We start from the raw sequence: 22,714 nt of genomic DNA, 5'->3' as shown, positions 1-22,714 counted from the left end.
CCCTCCCTCACCATGGCTCTGCTTCTGGAGGTTAAACACCTCCAACTCTTCCAACTGTCCCTCGTCCTAAGATACACTGTTGAGTTTTTTCAACTACCTCTCTTGTTTCATTTTTCCCAGATTCTCCTTTAAATGAACAGCAGTTTCGAGATGTGGTCTGAGTAATACACAAGTAGGTTGGTTATCTCTTTTTGTGAAGACTCTACTTCCGTCAATGCAGCCTAGATTTGTTCTGAGTCACTGGGCAGGCACATTATACTGCTAATTCATACCAAGTTTGAAATCTATTAAAACCCCTAGGTCTTGGGGCGCCTGGTTGGCTCAGTGGGTTAAGCCTCTGTCTTTGGCTCAGGTCATGATCTCAGGGTCCTGGGATTGAGCCCTCAGCCCCTCATTAGGCTCTCTGCTCCGCAGGGAGCCTGCTTCCTCCCCCCCTCTCTGCCTGCCTCTCTGCCTACTTGTGATCTCTGTCTGTCAAATAAATAAATAGAATCTTTAAAAAAAAAACAACCCTAGGTCTTCTTCACATGGGCCAAGCTACATTCCCTCCATTCAAGGGTTGTCTGGCAATGGTCATGATTTGTGTTGGAATTTACATTTCTTATTATTAAACTTCACTTCACTTATCCAGCTTATCCTTTGAAACTTTTGCTTACAAATAGGAAAACATGACATTTAATGACAGATGCTTAAACGTTCCTGAGGTCCTTTTCTCTAAAAGCCCTATCAAAGACTTAGGAATATTCTATATAAGTCTGCTCATGAAAAAAGTCATTATGCTTCTATCCGATACATATTTTCATCACGTGAGGATGGTGATCACATTTAAGGCAAATACAGGGTGAGGTGTACTGCTCACATCGACAAGAAGCTCTCCCAGGATTCCCACTTTTTATTTCAGATCACCTGGTTACATATTAGCTATGTCAACTACGCCTGACTAGCATGGCCTGTGGAGCCTTTAAAGAAAGATATTCATGGTCAGGACCAAACTCAAATCAGTTAAATCAGAATTTATGGAGACAAGACCCAGACATCAGACTTTTTAACAGACTACTTCTCCTGAGTAAGTGATTCTGATCTGCCTTTCAGGTTGAGAACCATTAGAAAGTAGAGAAGACCACCTGTGTGTGTGTGTGGTGTGTGTGTGTGTGTGTGCATGTATGTGTGTCTTCTCCATTACTGGGCAAGTGTCCATGGATGGCTCTCCATTTCTTGGGTCTGCTTTCTAAAAAGCAGAGAAATCTGCCTTCTTTCCCATGTGTATGGAGTTTTTGGACATGACCTCCATGAATACTCCCATCTTGCAAATTTTAATCCGAGCAGTAGATTTTCATGTTACACAGGTGTTAATGCTAAAAAATCCTTGTAAAAGAAAATTCTGACTATTGAAACAAACACTTGGAGATTGTTTTCCATCGTAGAAACCCAGAATTCTTTAAATAGTACATTTCTCTAGAGAAGTAAAGGCATGACTCATTTTATAAGATCATTTACTAATTATTTTTAAACAGCCATCTGTTATAGGAAGTGAGACATACTGCTAATTTTCTACTGCCTCTCTGGACTAAAAGGACTCATGACATAAAGATATTAATGAAATAAAAATGAGTTGGAATCATGGAATTTTAAAACTGGAAAGACCCATAGAAGATCCTCTGCTTCAACTTCTGTTTACAGAGAGTGGCAATCTAGGGAGGGGCTATAGGCCTAAGAAATAGCCTGCCAACCACAATGTCAGCCCAGACATCGCCTAGAGCTGGTTAGAAATGCAGCACCTCCGGGCCCACCAGAGACCTTGTGAATGGGAGTCTATATTTTCATCAACTCTAGGTGATTTATATGCATATTAAAGTTTAAGAAGCATTGGTCTAGAAAATTTGGAGCCAGGTAACTAACAGGAAATGTCCGCATATAACTAGGTTTGATAGTTCCAATTTAAATTTAATGCAACTTCTTTGAGAAAAAAAAAATGGAGCAAAAACTCAATCTTTTTTTTTTTCTGTGACCTTGTCATCTTGGATAATAAGAAGCAGTATAACAAAAACGAACGCATTTTGATAGGAGTTCAGAAAATTGCACTCCTTGAGTGAATGTACTTCTTTTTCTTTTCAGATAGGGAAAGCTACAAGTTTGCTTTCAAAACAGCATAAAATGCTTATTCTATTGTCCTTTGTTTCATTGCCAGCTGTGGATTTAGATGTGGAGCCATTCAAAAGGCAGTGGGATGTTATGAGTCATTCATGACCTCCTGGGCTTTTGACATGACTGGAGAACCACAGATTCCCAAGCCCAGAGTTTCCTGAAGACATTTCAGAAACACAGCTCTGCAGTTTATTCAAACCCTAGGTGCAGATGTCTTTCCCAGAGATGTACAGGAGTGCTGTGGCAGAGTTGACTCCTTTACTCAAAATGAGCATTTTCTCTTGTTAGCATTACTATTATTTTCCCCTCATTGTCAGCATTTGCTTTTTTGGTAATCCTTGCAATCTGTTCTTAGGAGTCCATACCAGGGCCGGATGTATCTACCTTCACTAACAGGCAAATCATGATTGATTGATAAAGATCTATAGATTCTGGAATCTTAAAATGAAGAAAAAATGACACAAAAAATAAAGCCAAGCATACAGATACGAGGGTTTGACTACATTTCCTGTATGCGCCTCCCCCGCTTTTTGGTGGAGTTGAAAGTACTAAGTTGTGTCTGAATTGAGTGGTGTTGGTTGTGATACACACATAGTACAATGCAGGCTGATGGGTATGGATGGAAGAATGTTCTCTGAGATCCACAGCACCGAGAAGTGTTCTTTCTGATGTTCTATCATGAGATCAGTGGAAGGAAATGGGAATGTTTAGCGGGAAGAGGATTTAACTGTCTTTAAATGTCTGAAAAACTGACCAGTGTTTGAAGGAAGTTTGAAGGAAGTACCCAGACTCCTCTCGGACAATTACTCGGTCATTACTGGAGATGTATAGGCAGGAGTGTGTATGTTTTTTGCTTGGGTTATCCAAAAAGGCATATCAGCATCAGTAGAAACTAGATTCGATCAGCTTAAAAGTCGTTTCCAAATACAGAGGGCTTTAGGCACTGTTCTCTCTCATGCATTAACCCATTTGCACCTCCAGCCTATGCCACTGCCTCTTCTCCCCTGCACCACGCCCGCAGCCACCAAAGGTCTGCCTGTGGCCACTCTGAATTCCCTCTACCACTTATAGCAATAGGGTCTGCTGTTATATATCAACCAGCATCTCCCTTAGAGCAGAAGTTTTCTGTGTTGGCCTTTCTGATCCCTAAGCACGCTAAGCACGTCAGACTTTCCCCCACCCAAGGCCCTTTACCCGACTCTTCCCTGACCAGTCCTACTTAACCTTCAGGTAACAACCTTTGCATTCCATTTCCTTCCTAGAGTCGCCCCATCTAAGTGAGATCCCCAATTTACACATTGGGGTATCTCTACTTCATAACACTTATAAATGTGTAGCTTTGTATTTACTATTATGTGTTTGAGCTCTTGGGGTTTGGTTCTCTCCATAGACCGTAAGCTATCTCAAGACAGAGATATCAAGTCCCTGATATTTTGCACAATGCATGGGCCCCAGAAATAATTTTTGAACCAGTGGTTCTTAACTGGGGTGATGTCCAGGGACATTTGGAAATCTCTGGAGACATTTCTGATGGTCACAACTGTATCTAGTGGACAGAGACTAAGGATATATACTGGTAACCCTCCTAATGGGTAGAACAGTCCCCACATAAAGAATTGTGTGCCCCATGATGTCAAGACTGCCCAGGCTGAGATTCATGGAATTGATAGATGAACTTATTTCTCTTTTGGCTGAGTCGCTTTGTGGTTGGAGGTGTTCCCAAATTATTTCTTGCTTTCTCACCTGCCTGTGTCATTCTGTACAGAGGGAAGGTAGGTTATTCTGGAACAGCCAAACACACTATTTCTTGAGAAGCCAAGCTCTGCATTATTAGCTGGGTAGCATTTCTTTGGATGTAAATATTGGCAGTTAAAAATTACTCAAGTGATGATTGTTGCCAGCCATTTCCTTTTGAAATCAGGCAACTGCATTTGGAAAGTTCTGATGAATTGAGAGAATGAAATTGTAGCTTATAGTTCAGTTGGAACTGGGAGAGGATGATCATGTTTAGAACACTATGACTTCCCATTCCTTCGTGGTCATGTACAGTTTGAGTTGGGAAGGGCATAGAGGGTGAGGTAGGGTTGACCATGCCAGTAAGAATGAATGGTTTGTTCTCATTCCCTTAAGGACCCTTCCTCTCAGTCATTTCTTCACCTCTAACCCTTGTTGAGTGTTGGATCTAAGCAACAGAACCATTCATGTCCTGGAGTCAGCCAGTTCTCACCTCCTACCCTTCACACACACCTTCCCCTTCCCTGGAAATCAGTGAATCCAAGTTTCAGCCACACAACTTCCCATCTCTAGCTCAAGGCACCACACCTAGGAGGAAATCTTCCCAGGTTGTGACATATTGGAACGTTTCTTTCAGCTCCATTCAGCGCTTCTACATCTTCCTCCCCTCAGAGCATGGAGACATGCTGCTTGGACAGTGTACTTGGGAAAACCGATGTAACTGTCCAAAGAAGGAGGAGACGATGGCTCTGGTAGCTGCTCCAAGGGCTAAAAGAATCGATGTCTCTGCATATTTTAACCATTCCCTGGCACACCAGTTGGGAAACTCTGGCATAGATTAGCCCCCACTATGCTCTAGGCTGCCCAGCTATGGGCCATGGTAATGTTCTATATTCCCTTTTAGATGTAGGCTGGTGGTTTGCAGTTGTCTAAGAACAAACCATATTTTGTCTAGCACTACAGAAGAGCAGGTGAGATACTTTGTGAATTTTCCTCATTCAGTAATCTCGTCCACAAGGGCAATGTGGCTCCTCTGAGTGGAGGAAACACCACTGTCCCACAAGAACTATGTGAAGTGGCTGTCAAGAGTCTAGCTGCAGAGTGCTCTAAGTCAGCAGAGGGCCCTGGGGACCCAAACCAGTGCGCTGCGTCTCAGAAGGCCAGCCAGCATGGTGTAGGCTGGCTGACCGATTTGCTCCAGTATTCTGAGGTCATAGGTGGTGGCCAGCCCATGGGCTAAGCCAGCACAGAAGCTAGATCCTGGCCATGGAGACATGATGCATTTGGAGGTGGCTGAAGACAAGAGCAGGGGTCTGTATCAAAGACCCTCATTGAGTGCGATGGGCTGGGAAGCAAGGTGTCTCATGCAGGGCAGGACTGAGGATGATCTGGAAGTTTTCACCTGGAGCAACTGAGTGAATGGAAGTGCCATTTGCCAAAATATTGAAGACTGGGAAAAAGTGTTGAACAGGGAGACCAGCATTTGATGGGCCAGCTAGGCAACTGAGAGGAGATTGTCTAGCTGTGATCATTTGAAGCCAGGGAGAGAGATCCACACTGGGGTATAAATTTGAGAGTCACGGGCCACCTGGGTGGCTCAGTGAGTTGAATGTCCAACTCTTGTTTTCGGCTCAGGTTGTGATTTCAGGGTTGTAAGATCAAGTCCTGTTGTCTGGCTCTGCACTCAGCATGGAGTCTGCTTTAGGATTCTTTCTCTGTCTCTCTCTCTCTCTCCCTCTGCCCCTCCCCCTGCTCTCCCTCTCTCTTTCTCTTTCTCTCTCTCATGCTCTCTCTCTCTCTCTCAAATAAATAAATCTTTTAAAAAATTGGAGAGTCACTTGAATTTAGGTGGGATTTAATACTGAGAAGTTAGAGTCATTCATTCACTCTCTCATCAAATAGATACAAGCACCTACCGTGTGCTAGATGAAATCACCTAAGAGAAACTAGGAAGGCAGATGGTATATTCTGGCATACCTCACCCCAACCCATTCCCCTCTCTCCCTCTCTCACTCTGTCAAGAGAACCACTGAAGCTGCATCCTTCCACCATACTTTTATGTACTTACTATGCTTGGGTATAGTCACAAACATTAGAGTATTTCTTCCATATTTGTCAACTTTGCATGAATGCTGTGACCTAGTGATCTAATTAATTAATACAATTAATTAATTAGTAATCTAATGAACTTGATCTGTGATCTAATATGATTGTGCAACTTACTTTCTTCATTCTTCACATTCATAATAAATAAATGTAACTCCATAGATCAATTCGTTTAACTCCTCTGTGGTATGCCGTGAATCAGATATTCCACATTCTGTTTATCCTCCTGTTTACAGCCAGTTCTGTATTGTATATATACTCTCATATCTGTTTCCTTGGGAACATATATGAGTTTCTGGGTAGGATTCCCAAGTCAAGTTTACCGGATGCTACCAAATGATTCTTCAAACCAAGTGTATAAGAGCCGCTCTTTTCCCACATCCTCACCACCTTTTGGTTTTATCAGACTTTTCATTATTTACCAGTTTGATGAATGTGAGATTGTATCTCATTTAGTTTGCACTTTCCTGATTACTAAGCTTGAATATTTTGTATAGTTTATTAGCCCCATCTGTGAATTGCCTCTTCATATCCTTTGCCTGCTTTTCTGTCACATTGGATATTTTCCCTTCTTAATGGAGCATATAATTTCTTTGTTGGATGCTGATATTTGAAACAAACTTTAACATCTCAGTTTTAATACACATTTTCTGAACTATATAATTTTTTTTTTTAATTTTAAGGAGCAAGAACAGGGGTGGTGGACAAGGGAAGGGTAGAGGGAGAGAGAATCTTAATTTAAGCAGGTTCCATGCGCAACAAGGAGCCCTATGGGGCTCGATCACACAACCCTGAGGTCATGACCTAAGCTGAAATCAAGAGTCACATGCTTAACTGACTGAGACACCCAGGCGCCCCTGGGCTATATACTTAATCCTCTGCCTTACCATGGTTATTTCTTAAGCCTTGCTTACCTAAATCCTAGTGGGAGTTTCTCTCTCTCTCTCTCTTTTTTCTTTTTTTTTTTTTGTCAAAATCATTTTGGATCTTTGCCTGGGCAGAGTTGTTAAATTTCCAACCATAGCCATCTACAGCCATTTCCAAAGGACGCAATATGTAGCAAATTGGAGAATGCACTAATTTTAATGGTTTTAATCCCCAAAGCAAATTACAGTTATGAAATCAATCATTTTCTACACCCATCACAATTTGATAATTGGCACAGAGTCTGGCACATTTTTAATTAATTTTTAGGTAATCCAGAGACTATGAAAGAAAACCATGCATTTTTATCAAGAGCCATGCAGGGGGATCTGAGCTCTGCTGCCACTAAGCTGGGTTCTCAGCTGGGGTGGGATGAAGTCCTGTAGCTTTTCTTTCTTTCTTTCTTTCTTTCTTTTTTTTTTAAGAGCTTATTTATTTATTTGACAGAGATCACAAGTAGGCAGAGAAGCAGGCAGAGAGAGAGGAAGAAGCAGGCTCCCTGCTGAGCAGAGAGCCTAATGCAGGGCTCGATCCCAGGACCCCGGGATCATGACCTGAACCAAAGGCAGAGGTTTTAACCCACTGAGCCACCCAGGCACACCTGTAGCTTTTATTTCACCTGGAAAATGAACATGTTTGATAAGACATCCTCTAGCAACCACCTAGCCCTGACACTGGCTTCTACTCTTAGAAGCTCATTTTTAAAAGCCTGTAAGCCCTAGCAAAAATGAATTCATTTCTTAAGGAAATTAGATATATTGATGGCAGCAAGCAAAATGAAAAAAATCCATCCATGGAAAATAGAACATACAGTTGACCCTTGTATAATATGGGTTTGAACAGTGCAGTTCTGTACATGTATTTTCTCTTCCTTATGATTTTCTGAATAATATTTCCTTTTCTCTTTCTTACTTTATGGCAAGAATACAGTAGATGATGCACAGAACAAATAAAATATGTGTTAGTCACTGTTTATGTTCTTGATAATGTTTCCGGTAAACAGTAGATTGTTAGTAGTTAAGTTTTTGGCCAATCAAAAGTTATACGTGGATTTTTGGCCATGCAGGGGGTCAGTGTCCCCAACCCCCATGTTGTTCAAAGGTTATCAGTATTCTAGTTTACACTGGTGAATTGGGGCAATATCAAAGGCAACTTTTGAGTCTGGCTCTGAAATTCAAGAGGAAACTTCCTGTGTATGCAGACCAGTCACAAAAACTGGGAATCATGAATAAGCCAATCTTTAGGGCATGTTTTCAGCAACTTGGATCCAAACTCCATAGAATGTTAAGAGACTTGGTACTACTTTGACTTGTACTCGGGATGATAGGGAGTGGGGGCTGTGCCTGCAGTCTTGGTCCTGGTATTTTGTGTCTGAGAGCTATGACACCAACCAAAGCCAATTACCATGTGATATCACAGGTTTGAGGGTTTTTTTTGTTTTTTGTTTTTTGTTTTTTTGTTTTTTGTTTTTTTTGTTTGTTTGTTTGTTTTTAATGAGCTCACCGAAAAAAAAAAAAAAGAAATAGCAGAGCTGAAAGACTGTCCATTGCTTTCAGGGTATTCCAGTGCTCGGATGCTTGAGTCTCTGAATGTGTCTCAGTTCACCTCTGTGCTCCCATTCCTAGAACCTGCCCTTCAAAGGGGAATTTTGACGTCAGCATGACTTTAACTGAAGAAGGCTGTTTTGGTCCCAGTGTTCCTATTTCTCCTAGTATATGGGACACCTTCAGACTGACTGCCAATCTCCCTTCATGGTGACTGTGATTTCAACCCATCCTCTGACCACACATCTCCTCTGGCCTCTTGGAGTGCCAGATAGATGATCTTTGCCAATATTCATGCCTTTTAGTGGTGTGGGGGCTCCAAAGCCCTGTTTCAACTAGTAACAGAGTCTCTCCTACATGAAAAACTTCTTCTTCATTCTTTTCACCATCATTTTGTGTAACCAAAGGTGGAATTGTGCAGTGAATTGTGGAATGAATTCCAATTGTGGAATGAATAATGTTGCTAATAATGTGTTCTAGAGGGCCCAGGTCATCTCTGGAAAAACTTCAGTTACATGCTAGATATCTTTCCTAATTCTAGAGGAAGGTTATCTACAATTATCAAATACTAATGTGCTCTCTGTAATGGCAGCTGATGAAACCCTCACTGAGGGGAAGCCCAGTTGGGCAGATCATGGTAAGCAGGTGAGTTGCCCTATGCTTGGACAAGTGTGAGGACTGAACCAAGGAGCTATAGCCCTTCGGCTGCTGAAGCCCGGATCCAACTCACTCTTCAAAGAAGGTTCTGGATCCTTCTTTATGCCCGCATGTTCTTAGGCCTTTAATGATGTGTAGGAGGCTTCTAGGTCAACATTTGCATGAAACAAGTTCTCCTACCCAGTGACAACTAAAAGTGGGGGAAGGAGCGGGGCCAGTGGGCAGAGAACAGTGAAAGGGAAGGGCAATGCAAGGAAAGAAAGTTGCTGATTCCAAGAAAGGTACTCACTGCTGCTGTGTAAGCAAAGTCTTGGCACTCCATCAAAGCACACAGGTAGTGTTTCAGAAAACACGGTGGCTTCACCTTTAGCAAGTGTTTAATTCCTTGTTCTGCTAGAGCAAGCTCAACTTCGTTTTCATTTCTGTGAAGTGTTGTCATTACCGGGAAAGACTTGCAGTTGTGAAAAGGTGCTTTGCAGAACATGGATTACGGTCCCTATCTTAAACTTGTCTGATTTCAGCTATGTGGGAAAGCTTCATTTTCCCTGCATACCCAAAGCCAGCCATTTTCAAACTGTGGGTGGAAGACCAGTAACACATCTGGAATCAGTTTCCAGAGCCTTGACCATCACTGCTGTAACTGACACAGAACAGACTAAAACATGGTGTGTTTGTCTCACGTAGTAAAAATAATTAATTAGGGATGCTTTACATTATTTCAAATTTTATGCTTCAGAGTCAGGTACCAAGGGCAGAGTCAGAACAGGGTGAAGAGATGTGACAAGAGCTGGTGCTCTGCTCAGTCGGAGGGGAGAGGGAGCTTTCTCATACAGACAACTGACCGCAAACAGAACCCAGCATCTGCCTCCTGGGTCCCCTGTCTCAAGTGTTTGTGCATATGACTCCACCAGGGGTCTGTAGAGAACTGTGGTTCAGTTTCTAAGCTTAGAGTAGGATTCTCATCCTGTCTTTCTTAGCTGTGAGGCCTTGCAAGGCTGAGCTCTGAGTCTTGCTTTCTCTCTTTTAAAATAGAGAGAGCGGCTCCAGTGTCCTTGGGTTATTGTGAGGAGGGAATGTTATCGTTCATACTAACTCTTAGCCCAATGGCCAGTATGTGGACATCAATAGCATGAGTGTCTACAGCAGCTTTATCCACAATTGCCAAAACCTGGAAGCAGCCAAGATGTCTCCCAAGTAGGCGAATGTACCCATAAACTGTGGTATCGCCAGACAATGGAATATTCTTTAGCAATAAAAAGAAATGAGCTCATAAGCCATGAAAAGACATGGAGGAAACTTAATGCATGTAACTAAGTGAGAGAGGCCAATCTTAAAAGATTACCTACTGAATGATTCCATCTAGGTGACATTCTGGAGAAGACAGAACTATGAGACAGTAAAAACATCAGTGGTCACCAGAGAGGGAGGGGTGAATAGGTAGAGCACAGAGGATTTTTAGAGCAGTGGCAAAAAAAAAATCCCTTTAAGGTTTTCATTGTTGTTACGTTTTATACAAGACAAAATTGAATATGAAGTTTTATCAGTAGTTGAATACCACGCAATTTCCAATTTACATTATTTAAGCTTGCATACTGTGTAACCACATTATTCATCGAACAAATTCTTACTGTCTGAAAATCCTTTTGGAGTTGGATTCATCATCCAGGGCCGTGGTTCTCAATTCTGTTGGACCCATACCCCCTTCACTAGCCTGAAATTAAATTCCCGGGTAATACAACTCACCTGTAATCATAATTTCAAAAAGCAACAGAACGGGGGCACCTGGGTGGCTCAGTCGGTAAAGCACCTGTCTTTGGCTCAGGTCATGATTCCAGGGTCCTGGGATTGGGTCCTCCCTGCTCAGCGGGGAGTCTGCTTCTCCCTCTCCCTCTACTGCTTCTCCCTGCTCATGCTCTCTCTCAGATAAATAAATAAAAAATCTTAAAAAAAAAATAACAATAGAATGCCAGAACTGCAGTAGAAAAGAAATAGAAAGAAAGGCATTTCAGACAAAATCAGCATTTCACATGTAACATGTGTGCTAGACAATACTCAAGAGCATCCCAAGGTCAACAGGTGTTGTGTTCGCTCACTGCGGAGACTCGGCACGCGGGCATGCGGTACTGGGGACTCAGCGCGGGATGACTCAACACTGGGGACTCAGCACTGCCCCCTAGTGTTGTCTGCCCTTGGTGACAAGGATTTCTGAAATTGAGAAGCTCTGCACAACACAAAGTATAGCCTTCCTTTGAATTGCGCACATAGCTGCTTTCCTGGAAAACTGAGACTCTACTAAAACCAGACAAAAATTATTGTGTTTGAACGTAAGATGGCTTTAGATGCTAAACAGGGTTTCACATACGCTGAGGTCTGGCAGCACACTCGGATGTCATGAGCGTTGTAGTAGAGTGGGCATCCCTAGCCACTGCTTACTGAAAGTCAGTAATGCTCCCCAACCCTTGGGACCATTAGATGCTTTTAATTACCAGAAGGCTCATATGGCCCTGGACCCCTTCCTGGAGGTAAGGGTGCTGGAGATGCGGCTTGGGGTGATGGGGAACATCCTCGAGGACCAATTTATGTCTCAGCGGAAGCAGATCCTTAAGTCCTGGAGAAACGGGCCAGTAGATGCTAGTCTGTTTTTCTGGAGAGAAATTCATTTCTTTGTTCCGACTCAAATTTCCCCCTTGTTCCCTACAAAAGTCTTTAGAAGACGAAAAAGGAGACCCAAGGGGCACGGCCCATGAAAGCAATCGTCAACCAAACATCGCTGCTCCCCCAAAAGCCCCATCTGCCTTTCTCCATTGCATCTTAACTGGGAAGACACCAAGTTTGTCCCTCAGTGTTTACCATGAGCCTTGTTTATTTGGAGATCTTTGCTGTCTTGTTGTGGAAAAGAGCAGATCGTACAGAGAAGAGCCCAGGATATTACATTTCTGTAATTAAGGCAGCAGCACACATGTACACTGGGTTTTTACAAAAGCCGTGTTTGCCTGAAGATTGTACACAGAGGAGGTATTTGGGTACGTGTACCTGGAAGTTGTCAGGTGTAGTCTGTAGGGCACAAAAGGAAAAAGTAATTCGTAAGGCTCTGGCTGGCAACTTGAAAAATGGGGTGTCAGAAACCGGTCTCCATCTTCCATGGTCTTTTTCTTTTCCAGTCTGGGTTTAATAGGCCCTTGAAGGAGTCCCTGCATAAAGAAAATAGAAAACATCCCAATCACCAACAGTAAAAGTAGCTTGACAACCAAAAGTCCTACATGAGGAAGACTTGACTTAGCAAACGTTTGTCAGGAAAACCATACCATTTGCAGGAATACTTTTAAGTTTGATTTTTAAACATCATCAGCAAAATAGACTTTTTTCCATTGGTGTAAAGTTCTATGAGGTTTTTTTTTTTAAAAGATTTTATTTATTTATTTGACAGATAGAGAGAGATCACAAGTAGGCAGACAGGCAGGCAGAGGGAGAGGGGGAAGCAGGCTCCCTGCTGAGCACAGAGCCAGATGCGGGACTCGATCCCAGGACCCTGAGATAGTGACCTGAGCCGAGGGCAGAGGTTCTAACCCACTAAGCCACCCAGGCACCCCTTAGTTGTATCTCATTGTGGCTTTAATTTGCATTTTCCTAATGGCTGGTGATGTTGAACATCTTTTCTTATATGTCCTTCTTTGACATCCTATATCCTCTTTGAGAAAATGCTTATTTTTATATATTTGCCCATATTTCGATTGTTTTTTTTTCTTATTGTTGAGTTTTGACAGTTCTTTATGATGCATACCTGTCATCTATAGGGTTAGTGAATATTATCCCTGGTTTGCAGCTTGTCTTTTTATTCTCTGAATGGTGTCTTTTATAGTACAAAAGTTACCTTTTGGTGAAATCCAGTTGATTAGTTTTTTCTCTTAATGGAGTTTATTTTTTGTGCCACATCTAGGAACTCCTCACCCAACCCAAGGTTATGGGTTTTCTTTGAAAAGTTTTAGTCTTATATTTTACATTTAGATCTATGATCCATTGGAGTCGGTTTTGTACAAGGTATGACGTTTAGGTCAAAGTTTACTCTTTTGCCTATGGATTTCTAACTGTTCTAACAGCATTTCTTGGAAACACTATTTTTTTTTTTCCTCCATTGAATTGCTTTTGCACCTTTGTCAAAACTTAATTGGCCATATTTGTAAGTGGGTCTATTTCTACATTCCCTATTCTGTTCTATTAATCTATGTGCCTGTCCCTTTGTTAATACCACCCAGTTTTGATTACTGTAACTCTACAGAAAGTTTTAAATTTGGGGAGTTGGAGTCCTCCAATTTTATTTTTCTTTTTCAGAATTGATTTAGTTATTCTAGTTTGTTTTTTCATATAAATTTTAGAATCAGCTTGTCTCTGTGTACAACAAGTCTTGCTGAGATTTTCACTGATATTGTGTGGATTCAGTCTGGGGATAATTAACATTTTTATTATGTTTAACCTTCCAATCCATGAACATAGCATGTGTCCCCAATTATTTAAATATTTCATCAGAGTTTTGTAGGTTTTACATGCAGATCCTATATGTCCTTTTTAGATTTATACCCAAGTATTTTATTTTGGAAACTATTGTAAATATTACAGTTAAATTAAATTTAAATTTTGCTTTTAGTCAGACATTGCTTGTCATGTGAGTTTCCTGTGGCTGCTATAGCAAAATACCACAAACTTGGTGGCTTAAAAGAACAAATTTATTCTTTCATAGTTCTGGAGGCCAGAAGTCTATAATCAGATTTGAGCTGAACTCAAGATGTCGTAGGGTTGTGGTCTCTCCAAAGGCTGTAGGTGGATTCTATTCTTTACCTCTTTCAACTTCTGGTGCCTGCCGGCATTCCTTACTCATAATCACATTACTCCAGTCTCTACCTCCATCTTCACATTGCCTCTTCTCTGTGTTGAATCTCCCATTGCATATTTTATAAAAGACACTTGGGGTAACCTTAGGGCATACCTGGATTATGCAGGATAATCTTCTCAATATCCTTAACTTAATCACACCTGCAAAAACTTTACCGTATCATGTAACATTCATAAGTTTTAGGGATTAGAACCTACTATCTTTGAGGATACTTTTTCAGCCATTTCTTTCTTTCCAATCTGTATGGCTTCTATTTCTTTTTCTTACCTTATTACGTTGACTAGGACTTCCAATACAATGTTGTATAGGAATGGTGAAAGTGGATATTCTTGCCTTTTCCCTAATTTTAGGGGGAAAAAAAATTCAGTCATTCATCAGTAAGTATGATGTTACCTTCTCTTTCTTTGGTGCATTTTTTTAAAAAACATGAGTGGATGTAAAATTTTGTCGTATGATTTTTTTGGCATCAACTGATATAATTATGTATTTTTTTCCTTCTTTAGATTATTGGTAGGATTGATTACATTCATTGATTTCTAAATCTTCAACCAGCCTTGCATTTCTGGGACTAATCCCACTTCATTGTGATGTATTATTATTTTTATACATTACTGGGTTTGATTTGGGCTGTTTTTTTTTTCTTTTCAGCGTAACAGAATTCATTATTTATGCACCACACCCAGTGCTCCATGCAATACGTGCCCTCCATAATACCCACCACCTGGCTCCCCCAACCTCCCACACCCCGCCCCTTCAAAACCCTCAGATTGTTTTTCAGAGCCCATAGTCTCTCATGGTTCATCTCCCTTTCCAAATTCCCTCAATTTCCATCTCCTCTCCATTTCCTTATGTCCTCCAAGTTATTTTTTTATGCTCCACAAATAAGTGAAGCCATATGATAATTGACTCTCTCTGCTTGACTTATTTCACTCAGCATAATCTCTTCCAGTCCCGTCCATGTTGCTACAAAAGTTGGGTATTCATCCTTTCTGATGGAGGCATAATACTCCATAGTGTATATGGATCACATCTTCCTTATCCATTCGTCCGTTGAAGGGCATCTTGGTTCTTCCCACAGTTTTGCGACCGTGGCCATTGCTGCTATAAACATTGGGGTACAGATGGCCCTTCTTTTCACTACATCTGTGTCTTTGGGGTAAATACCCAGTAGTGCAATTGCAGGGTCATAGGGAAGCTCTATTTTTAATTTCTTGAGGAATCTCCACACTGTTCTCCAAAGTGGCTGCACTAACTTGCATTCCCACCAACAGTGTAAGAGGGTTCCCCTTTTTCCACATCCTCTCCAACACACATTGTTTCCTGTCTTGCTAATTTTGGCCATTCTAACTGGTGTAAGGTGGTATCTCAGTGTGGTTTTAATTTGAATCTCCCTGATGGCTAGTGATGATGAACATTTTTTCATGTGTCTGATAGCCATTTGTAGGTCTTCATTGGAGAAGTGTCTGTTCATGTCTTCTGCCCATTTTTTTGACATGATTATCTGTTTTGTGTGTGTTGAGTTTGAGAAGTTCTTTATAGATCCTGGATATCAACCTTTTGTCTGTACTGTCATTTGCAAATATCTTCTCCCATTCTGTGGGTTGCCTCTTTGTTTTGCTGACTGTTTCCTTTGCTGTGCAGAAGCTTTTGATCTTGATGAAGTCCCAAAAGTTCATTTTCGCTTTTGTTTCCTTTGCCTTTGGAGACATATCTTGAAAGAAGTTGCTGTGGCTGATATCAAAGAGATTACTGCCTATGTTCTCCTCTAGGATTCTGGTGGATTCCTGTCTCACGTTGAGGTCTTTCATCCATTTCGAGTTTATCTTTGTGTATGGTGTAGGAGAATGGTCGAGTTTCATTCTTCTACATATAGCTGTCCAATTTTCCCAGCACCATTTACTGAAGAGACTGTCTTTTTTCCACTGTATATTTTTATTAAGGTTTTTTAAAAATGTATATACTCTTATTAGAGATATTGGTCTGTAGTTGTTCTTTCCTATATTGTCTTTTTCTGACCTTGATATCAGGGTAATTCTGGCCTCATAAAATAAACTGGGAAGTATTCCTTCTTCTATCAAATGGAAGAGATTGGTGGAAATTTGATGTTATTTCTTCTTTATATGTTTCATAGAATTTTCCAGTGAAAACTGCTGGGCCTGATGATTTTCTTTCCCAGATTTTTAGCTGATTTAATTTCTTTCAAGTTATATGACTATTTAGGTTATCTGTGCCATCTTGGGTGAATTTTGGTAGTCTGGTTTTTGAGGATTTGGTCCATTTCATCTAAATTGTCAAATATATATGCATAAAACTGTTCATTGTACTCTGTCATTTTTATAATATCTATAGTGTCCATAGTCAAATTTCCTTTTTATTTTCTGGCAAGTTGTGCCTTCTCTTTCTTTTTCTTTGTCAATTTTGCTAGTGATTAATCAATTTTATATGTCTTTTCAAAGAACCAGCTTTTGGTTTTATTGCTTTTCTTTATTGTTTTTTTTTTTTCTGTTTAAATTTCACTGATTTCTTTATTTATTTTTCTCCTTCCTTTTGCTTCCTTTTGCTTTTTTTTTCTGGTTTCTTAAGATGGAAGCTCAAATTATTTGAGAATTTTCTTCTTTTCTAACATAAACATTTAGTGCTATAAATTTCCTTAAAAGCACTACTTTAGGTACATTTGACAAATTTTAATACACCATATTTTCATTTTAGTACAAAATATTTTCTAAAAGCCCTTGTGACTTACTCTTTGATCCATTGTCAAAGGTGTATTGTTTAATTTCCAACTGTTTTGAGATTTTCCTTTTTTTTATATTCATTTTGACATTAATTCCATTATGATCTAAAACATACTTTGCATGATATCAATTCTTTTTTGTTAAGATTTATTTTGTGACCCATGATATGTTCTACCTTGATGAACTTTTGGTTTTTGAATATTGTGTTTTCTTTCTGAGTTTGGGATTTGAGTTTTCTTATTCACTCAAGCCACTTTCTGGAGGGTTAGCACTCACAGCCCATTCTTTTCTTTCTCTAGGACATCCAGGATGTGAGGAGTGAAGATGAGGATGAGGATGAGTGTGAAGAAGAAGAGGAAGAGGAGGAGGAGAAGGAAGAAATCACCAAAGGCAAAGAGAGAGACTGTTTGAAGAATGGCCTTGGGACCAACGGGGACCTTATTCCCAACGGTCAACATGGCCATTAGCTTGAAGCCCACGCAGCTTCTGGGGCACAGTGTGCTCTGAGGGCTGCTGGAAGCCAGAGTTGCTTCCCTCTCTATCCCTGTGGCCTACAGGAGCTACAGGGACCCCCAATTCTGCCCTCCCCTCTTTTTAACCACCATGTTCCCCCCTCCCAAGATATATTTAAACAAAATGTTGTTCACTTGTGTTAAAATGTTAAATATAGCATCCCTATGGATTTTACTGCAGTTAGGACTCAGACCGGTCAAAGATTTCAAAGATTTCTCCAGAGAACCATTTCAGTTCAGTTGTGTTCATTCATATATGTGAGACATGTGATTTTTCCAGGAGCTTACTTGGTTGCAGGCCATTCACCTTGTTCACCCTCAGGATGGCCTGAGAAGTGCTAAGGTAACCCACTTTTTCATGTGTTTTCAGCCACAGAAAGCAGCTCATTTCTTCCCCAAAACAATGAGTTTGAGGAGACAATGCAGAAGTGGCAGAAACGAGTGGACCAGGCTTCCAAGGCTCACTGGCCACTTTCTGCCATGGGAAGTTCTTTAAACCCTCCAAGCCTTGGTGCTTCATCCTCTCCAACAGGAATGCATGATATTTGCCTTGCCTGCCTCCCAGGGTTGGAGTAAGGATCGAATGAGATAATGGAAGTAAAAGTGTACTGTCCACTCTGAGGTGACAGGGACCTGACCCTCGTTTCACTATGATTCCAGCTCTGTTTGGTAGAGAGAGAAACCTGGTTAAACTTGGCACTGAATGGGCCTGAACAAAAAGCACAATCTTAAAAAATTGTTCTTAAGTGGGTCTGGAGATACCTGGAAATGGAAATATTCAGAAGGCTGTTTCCATTTTATCTGGTAACTGTATGTTCGTTAGCTCCCCAAGGGTGAGTCTCAAATTCCCCCCAGTTCTCTGCCCCAAGTCTCTTCCCCACCCTCGCCCTGCCCCTGGCCAAGGAGAGCGAGCCTAGGCCCCTTTCCTTCCTGTCTTTTGCTGGGCTCTCCCTTGCTTCCTTTCTAAGAGGCGAACTTAGCTACCACTGCCCTGAGCCCCTCATTCAGGCCAACAGAACTGCCCAGTCAGCAGTGCAATCCATCTGGGGGCCAGTCTAGGGGAGTCAGACCTAGGGCAGGCTGCTCACCGAGTCATTATTTCCCAGAAAGGCGGAACCTTTGGGGCAAGATGTGCATGCGAGCTCCTGACCAAAGGGAAATCTTGGAAACAGAAAGAGGATGCGGCCCTTTTCCACCTCTGCTGTCCAACCCAATCAGACTTCATGAGAGTAAAACAGAACAAAGCAGAAGACTAGAAAATACCCCTGAGAAATGTCTAAGGACAAATGTTGGTCAGTGATAGCTCCCAGGGTTTCCAACCCTCTGGGAAGACAGATTCAGCTATGAGCCTGGTGGGTCAGTAGGGGGCTGGCGGGTCAGTAGCCCGCTAGCTGGCGGCCCCCACATGGGGCACATCTGACCTCAGAGACTTCAGGGTCCTGCTGACTGAGGAGAGCAGAGCCTTGTCAGGGAAAAGCCGGAGCAGAATATGCAAACATCCCCCTCCCCAAACTCGCAGATTCTTGGGCCACATTTTGCACCTTTATCCTGTCTTGCTCAGGGACCCATATTATAAAGCCCAAGGGGACCCAGGGCTGTGGGAACTAGTAAAGACATCCATGTGGGCCCCACTGGATGTGGCCTACAGTTTCTAGAGCGGGAAGGGCGCTGCGCAGCAAAGGTGTCTGCGGTTATTTTTTTCCTTTTTTTTTTTTTTAAGAAAAGGATATTTTTAAAACCTTCATGGGTAAACAAAAACAAAAACCCAAAACTCTTCAGAATTCTTTCCTCATCCAAAATCTCTTTTTGAGGAATCACTAGAACAACAGAAAAACATATATCGAGTTTTCTCTACATGTTATTTGCTTTTAGGAGCACAATAACATATGTATTATATGCACAATGTTATATTATAAATTGAAAATGCCTCTACTTTAGGAAATAGCTGTTATTATTAATATTATATTATCATAATTATTTTTGGTGGAAGAAAAGCCCATCGAGACATTATTTTTTATGTTTCCAGTTAACAGGCTATTTTTCCCTTGATTTATTTTCATCTTGTCTCTGTACCAAATATCTTCTCACTTAAGGTTAAAAAAAAAAAGTGTATCAGATGCTCTATCCTCCAGTTCTCTTCTTCTTATTTAAATGTGGAGGGTAACATTAATATGCCAACTTCAAGGGTCTGTGATACAGTCAGAAGCATGAAATACCTCTGGAGAGGTAGGTGCACATTTTTGTAACATCCTTAAAGGCTTCTGTGGTCAATTTCAAAGGTAAACCTCTCTTCCTTCCAGAAACAGGGGCTCATACTATGCCAGATGACTTTATGAAAATGCAGTCCACTCTGCCACCCATGTTACTGTGATGGTAATGAAATGACTTCCAATAAAACAAAGACAGAATCCAACATGGATGTTGGCAGAGTGGACTCAACAGACACATTGCCTGGCTTCTTAGACATCATGACTGATCTCACTGGGAAGTGGAAGAAAAGATTTGCCAGGCCTCTAGGAAGGCCCTGGTCAAGACAGGACATTAGGGCTGCAGTTCCGGCCTGGCTGGGGGTGAGCCTCTTGGCTGTGTACAGTGTGGACAGACAGACCACTGTGGGCTGGAGTCTAACCTGGGTCATGGCATCTGGGCCCTGTGGCACAAGGCAGTGTTGAAATGCTAAGAGAGGGGACTGATCCTAAAGGTACTTTCTTCACCACACTTTCACTGTGACTATAGATCAAGTAAGTAAACATTCAACAAATAAGAGAATATTATGAGCCACTTATATCAATAAACTTGAAGGTATGAATATATATAAGTTCCTAGAAGAATACAACTTGTCAAAATGGGCACAAAAAGAAGTAGATATTTAAATATATATATATATATGTATTTATATAAATAAATAATACATAAATACATAATAACATTTTAATTACATATAATAAATGTTATAAATAATAATAATAAATAAATAATATATAAATAAATGTATTTCTATAGAAAAGACTATATAAAATCTTAAATTTCAAAATGCACTCCTCCAGCCCACAAAAAAACGAATCTCTGGGCCCATAGGGCTCAACCAGTGAATTCTTTCAATATTTAAGGAAGAATTAACCCAAGTATGGCACAAACTTTTGTAGAGGCAAAAGGAATGCTCCCACACTTGTTTTTGAAGGCCTGCATAATCTCGGTACTAAAATCTGGCAAGAATACTAAGAGGCAAAATCCCAACAGTTATTGGCTAAGTCACTTGTGAACATAGGCGTGAAATTTCTCAACACGAGCAAACTGAATTCAGCAATATGTAGTAAAGAAGACAGTGTAGGACAAACAAGTTAGGTTTATTTCAGGAACTTGCGGTTGATTTACTGTTTGAAAATCAATGTTATTCACCACTTTAGAAGAATAAAGGAAAAAGCCATGTCTTCAAACGCTTTAGATAAAGTTCAACATCTATTCATCAAAAAAACAAAACAAAACAAAAAAAAACAAAACAGCACCACACACAAAACAAAACAGAAGCACAGAAAAATAGGAAGAAACTTCCTTAATCTGGTAAATAGCATCTTCAGAAAGCATAAAGCCAGTATCCTATAATGTGATAATGGCCAAATGCTGAAAGGTTTTCCCACAGGAATTATCACTGAGACAGGGATGTCCGCTATTTTTAATGAAGCCCATCATCCTGAATATATTCAACGTTGTAATTTTCACTCTGCCCAATGTAATATTTCAAGAAATAAAAATTACAAGGCTGAAAAATGAAATAAAAGCTCTTATCACAAACGTTAAGTGCAATAATCCCCACACATTTTGTGTGTGTGTGTGTGTATGTGTATGAATTTATACATAAATATCAAGGAACGAGACTGGCCAAGACATTCTTGAAAAGAACAAAGTGGGAGAACTCATTTTACTAAATGCAGGACTTATTACAAAAAGATAGTAAAGCAGTGTGAAATTGGTACAAAGACAGACAAATGGAACAATAAAATTATATGAAGTCCAGGAACAAACTCATGCATATATGGGCAGTTGGCTGTCTTTAAGCATAACAATGAAACCTGATCTCTACTTAACATCATACATGAAATAAATGTCAGGGGTTTTTGTAGATCTAAATGTGAAAGGTGAAATAATAAAGCTTCCAGAGGGAAACACAAGAGGACATCCAACCTCATGATCTTAAGATAGGCGGAAAATTCTTAAAAGATAAAGTATCAGGCATCAAGGAAAATATTAACAAATCAGAGTAAATAATAATAAAGAAGTTCTATTTCTCAACTGACTCCATTAAGAGAGTAAAAAAACAAGCCACAGAAATATCTATGACAATTAAAACTGAAAAAGGGCTCATATCCAAAACATAAAGAACTCCTAAACAAACAAACAAAAAAAATCCTAACACCCCAATTAAAAAAAAAAAAAAGCAAGGCACTTAATCAGATGCTTTACACAATACCATATGGTCCAATTAACATACAAAAGGTGCTCAAGTTCATTAATCATTAGGAGACCCCTAGTACTAAGTGTGACCACATAGAACCATCAAAAATCATGCCCTTCTGGAAGAGGGCTCTAAGAGCCACTTTGGGAAAACGTTTGTCATCATATCCTAAAATTGGATGCGTGCAAATATTATAATCCAGCAGTGTTACTCCTAGGTCTGTATTTAAAGGCACACACATGAACACCAGAAGAATGCATGTGAATGCTCCGACTGAGAAAGGAAAAATTACACTCTAGGAAGGCAGACCAAACCAGCCAGGGAATTCTAGCCCCTGTCTCAAGGCCCTTCCGGGTTCTTCATTCCTACCCGTTTCCCGCATGCGCCAAAAGTACCAAGTATGCGGAAGTAGAAGGGTATCAATTACCCTCCCTGCCTGTGCTCGGAACTCACACCTTTGGAGACCACCCTCCTCTGAGCACCCCCATTATCAAATAAACCTCTGATTCTCCACGGTCTCAGAGGGCCGCTTGGTTCTTCCGTCAGGATCCAGTCCAGGATCCATAACATTTGGTTCCTTGACCGGGAATCCCACCCGCACTGGCCCATTGGGTGACGGAAGGAGGGATCCTAATGGAGAAGGCACACCCTACCTAATTTTCAGCAGTTTCCTGCCGGGTTGTCCCTGATCAGCCCCGCCCGGCTGTTCCCACCAGACTCAAAGGAGATCTGGCAGGTGAGGACCTGGTCCAGACATGGGATTTCCGTAAGGCCTGGGGCGGCAGGACCAGTCAGCCCGCCCCCACACCGTCAGGGTGGAAGGGGAAACTGATCACGTCCCAGAGACCTCTTAGAGGTCTCACAGGTTGGGACTCCTGGGGCTTGGGGCGGGAGGCGTTCCTTGGGTCAGGAGCCCCCCGGAAGGGGGGGGGGGCAGGAAGGAATTTCCGAAAGGAATTCCACAGGTCAGGGCCTCCCAGGGGGAAAGGAACTCTAATAACTTCGGTGTGAATGCG

The 22,714-nt window shown here is 41.1% G+C and overlaps 1 protein-coding gene across 2 annotated transcripts in view; it reads left to right on the top strand.

Annotated features, from left to right (window-relative positions):
• Positions 1-20,086, top strand: part of CERS3 (ceramide synthase 3) — a 109,228-nt gene extending 89,142 nt beyond the window's left edge. For both annotated transcript variants that reach the window (XM_047739289.1, XM_047739290.1), the window contains one exon: positions 17,033-20,086. In XM_047739289.1, coding sequence (XP_047595245.1) covers positions 17,033-17,200 — 168 coding nt within the window. In that variant the 3' untranslated portion in view covers positions 17,201-20,086. The remainder of the gene's footprint in view (positions 1-17,032) is intronic.
• Positions 20,087-22,714: the final 2,628 nt, after the last annotated feature.

This window comes from Lutra lutra, chromosome 7, assembly GCF_902655055.1.
Source record: "Lutra lutra chromosome 7, mLutLut1.2, whole genome shotgun sequence".
In the NCBI taxonomy this organism is placed as follows: Eukaryota; Metazoa; Chordata; class Mammalia; order Carnivora; family Mustelidae; genus Lutra; species Lutra lutra.
The sequence above is the reverse complement of the archived record's forward strand: the minus strand, read 5'-3'. Positions and strand labels throughout refer to the sequence as shown.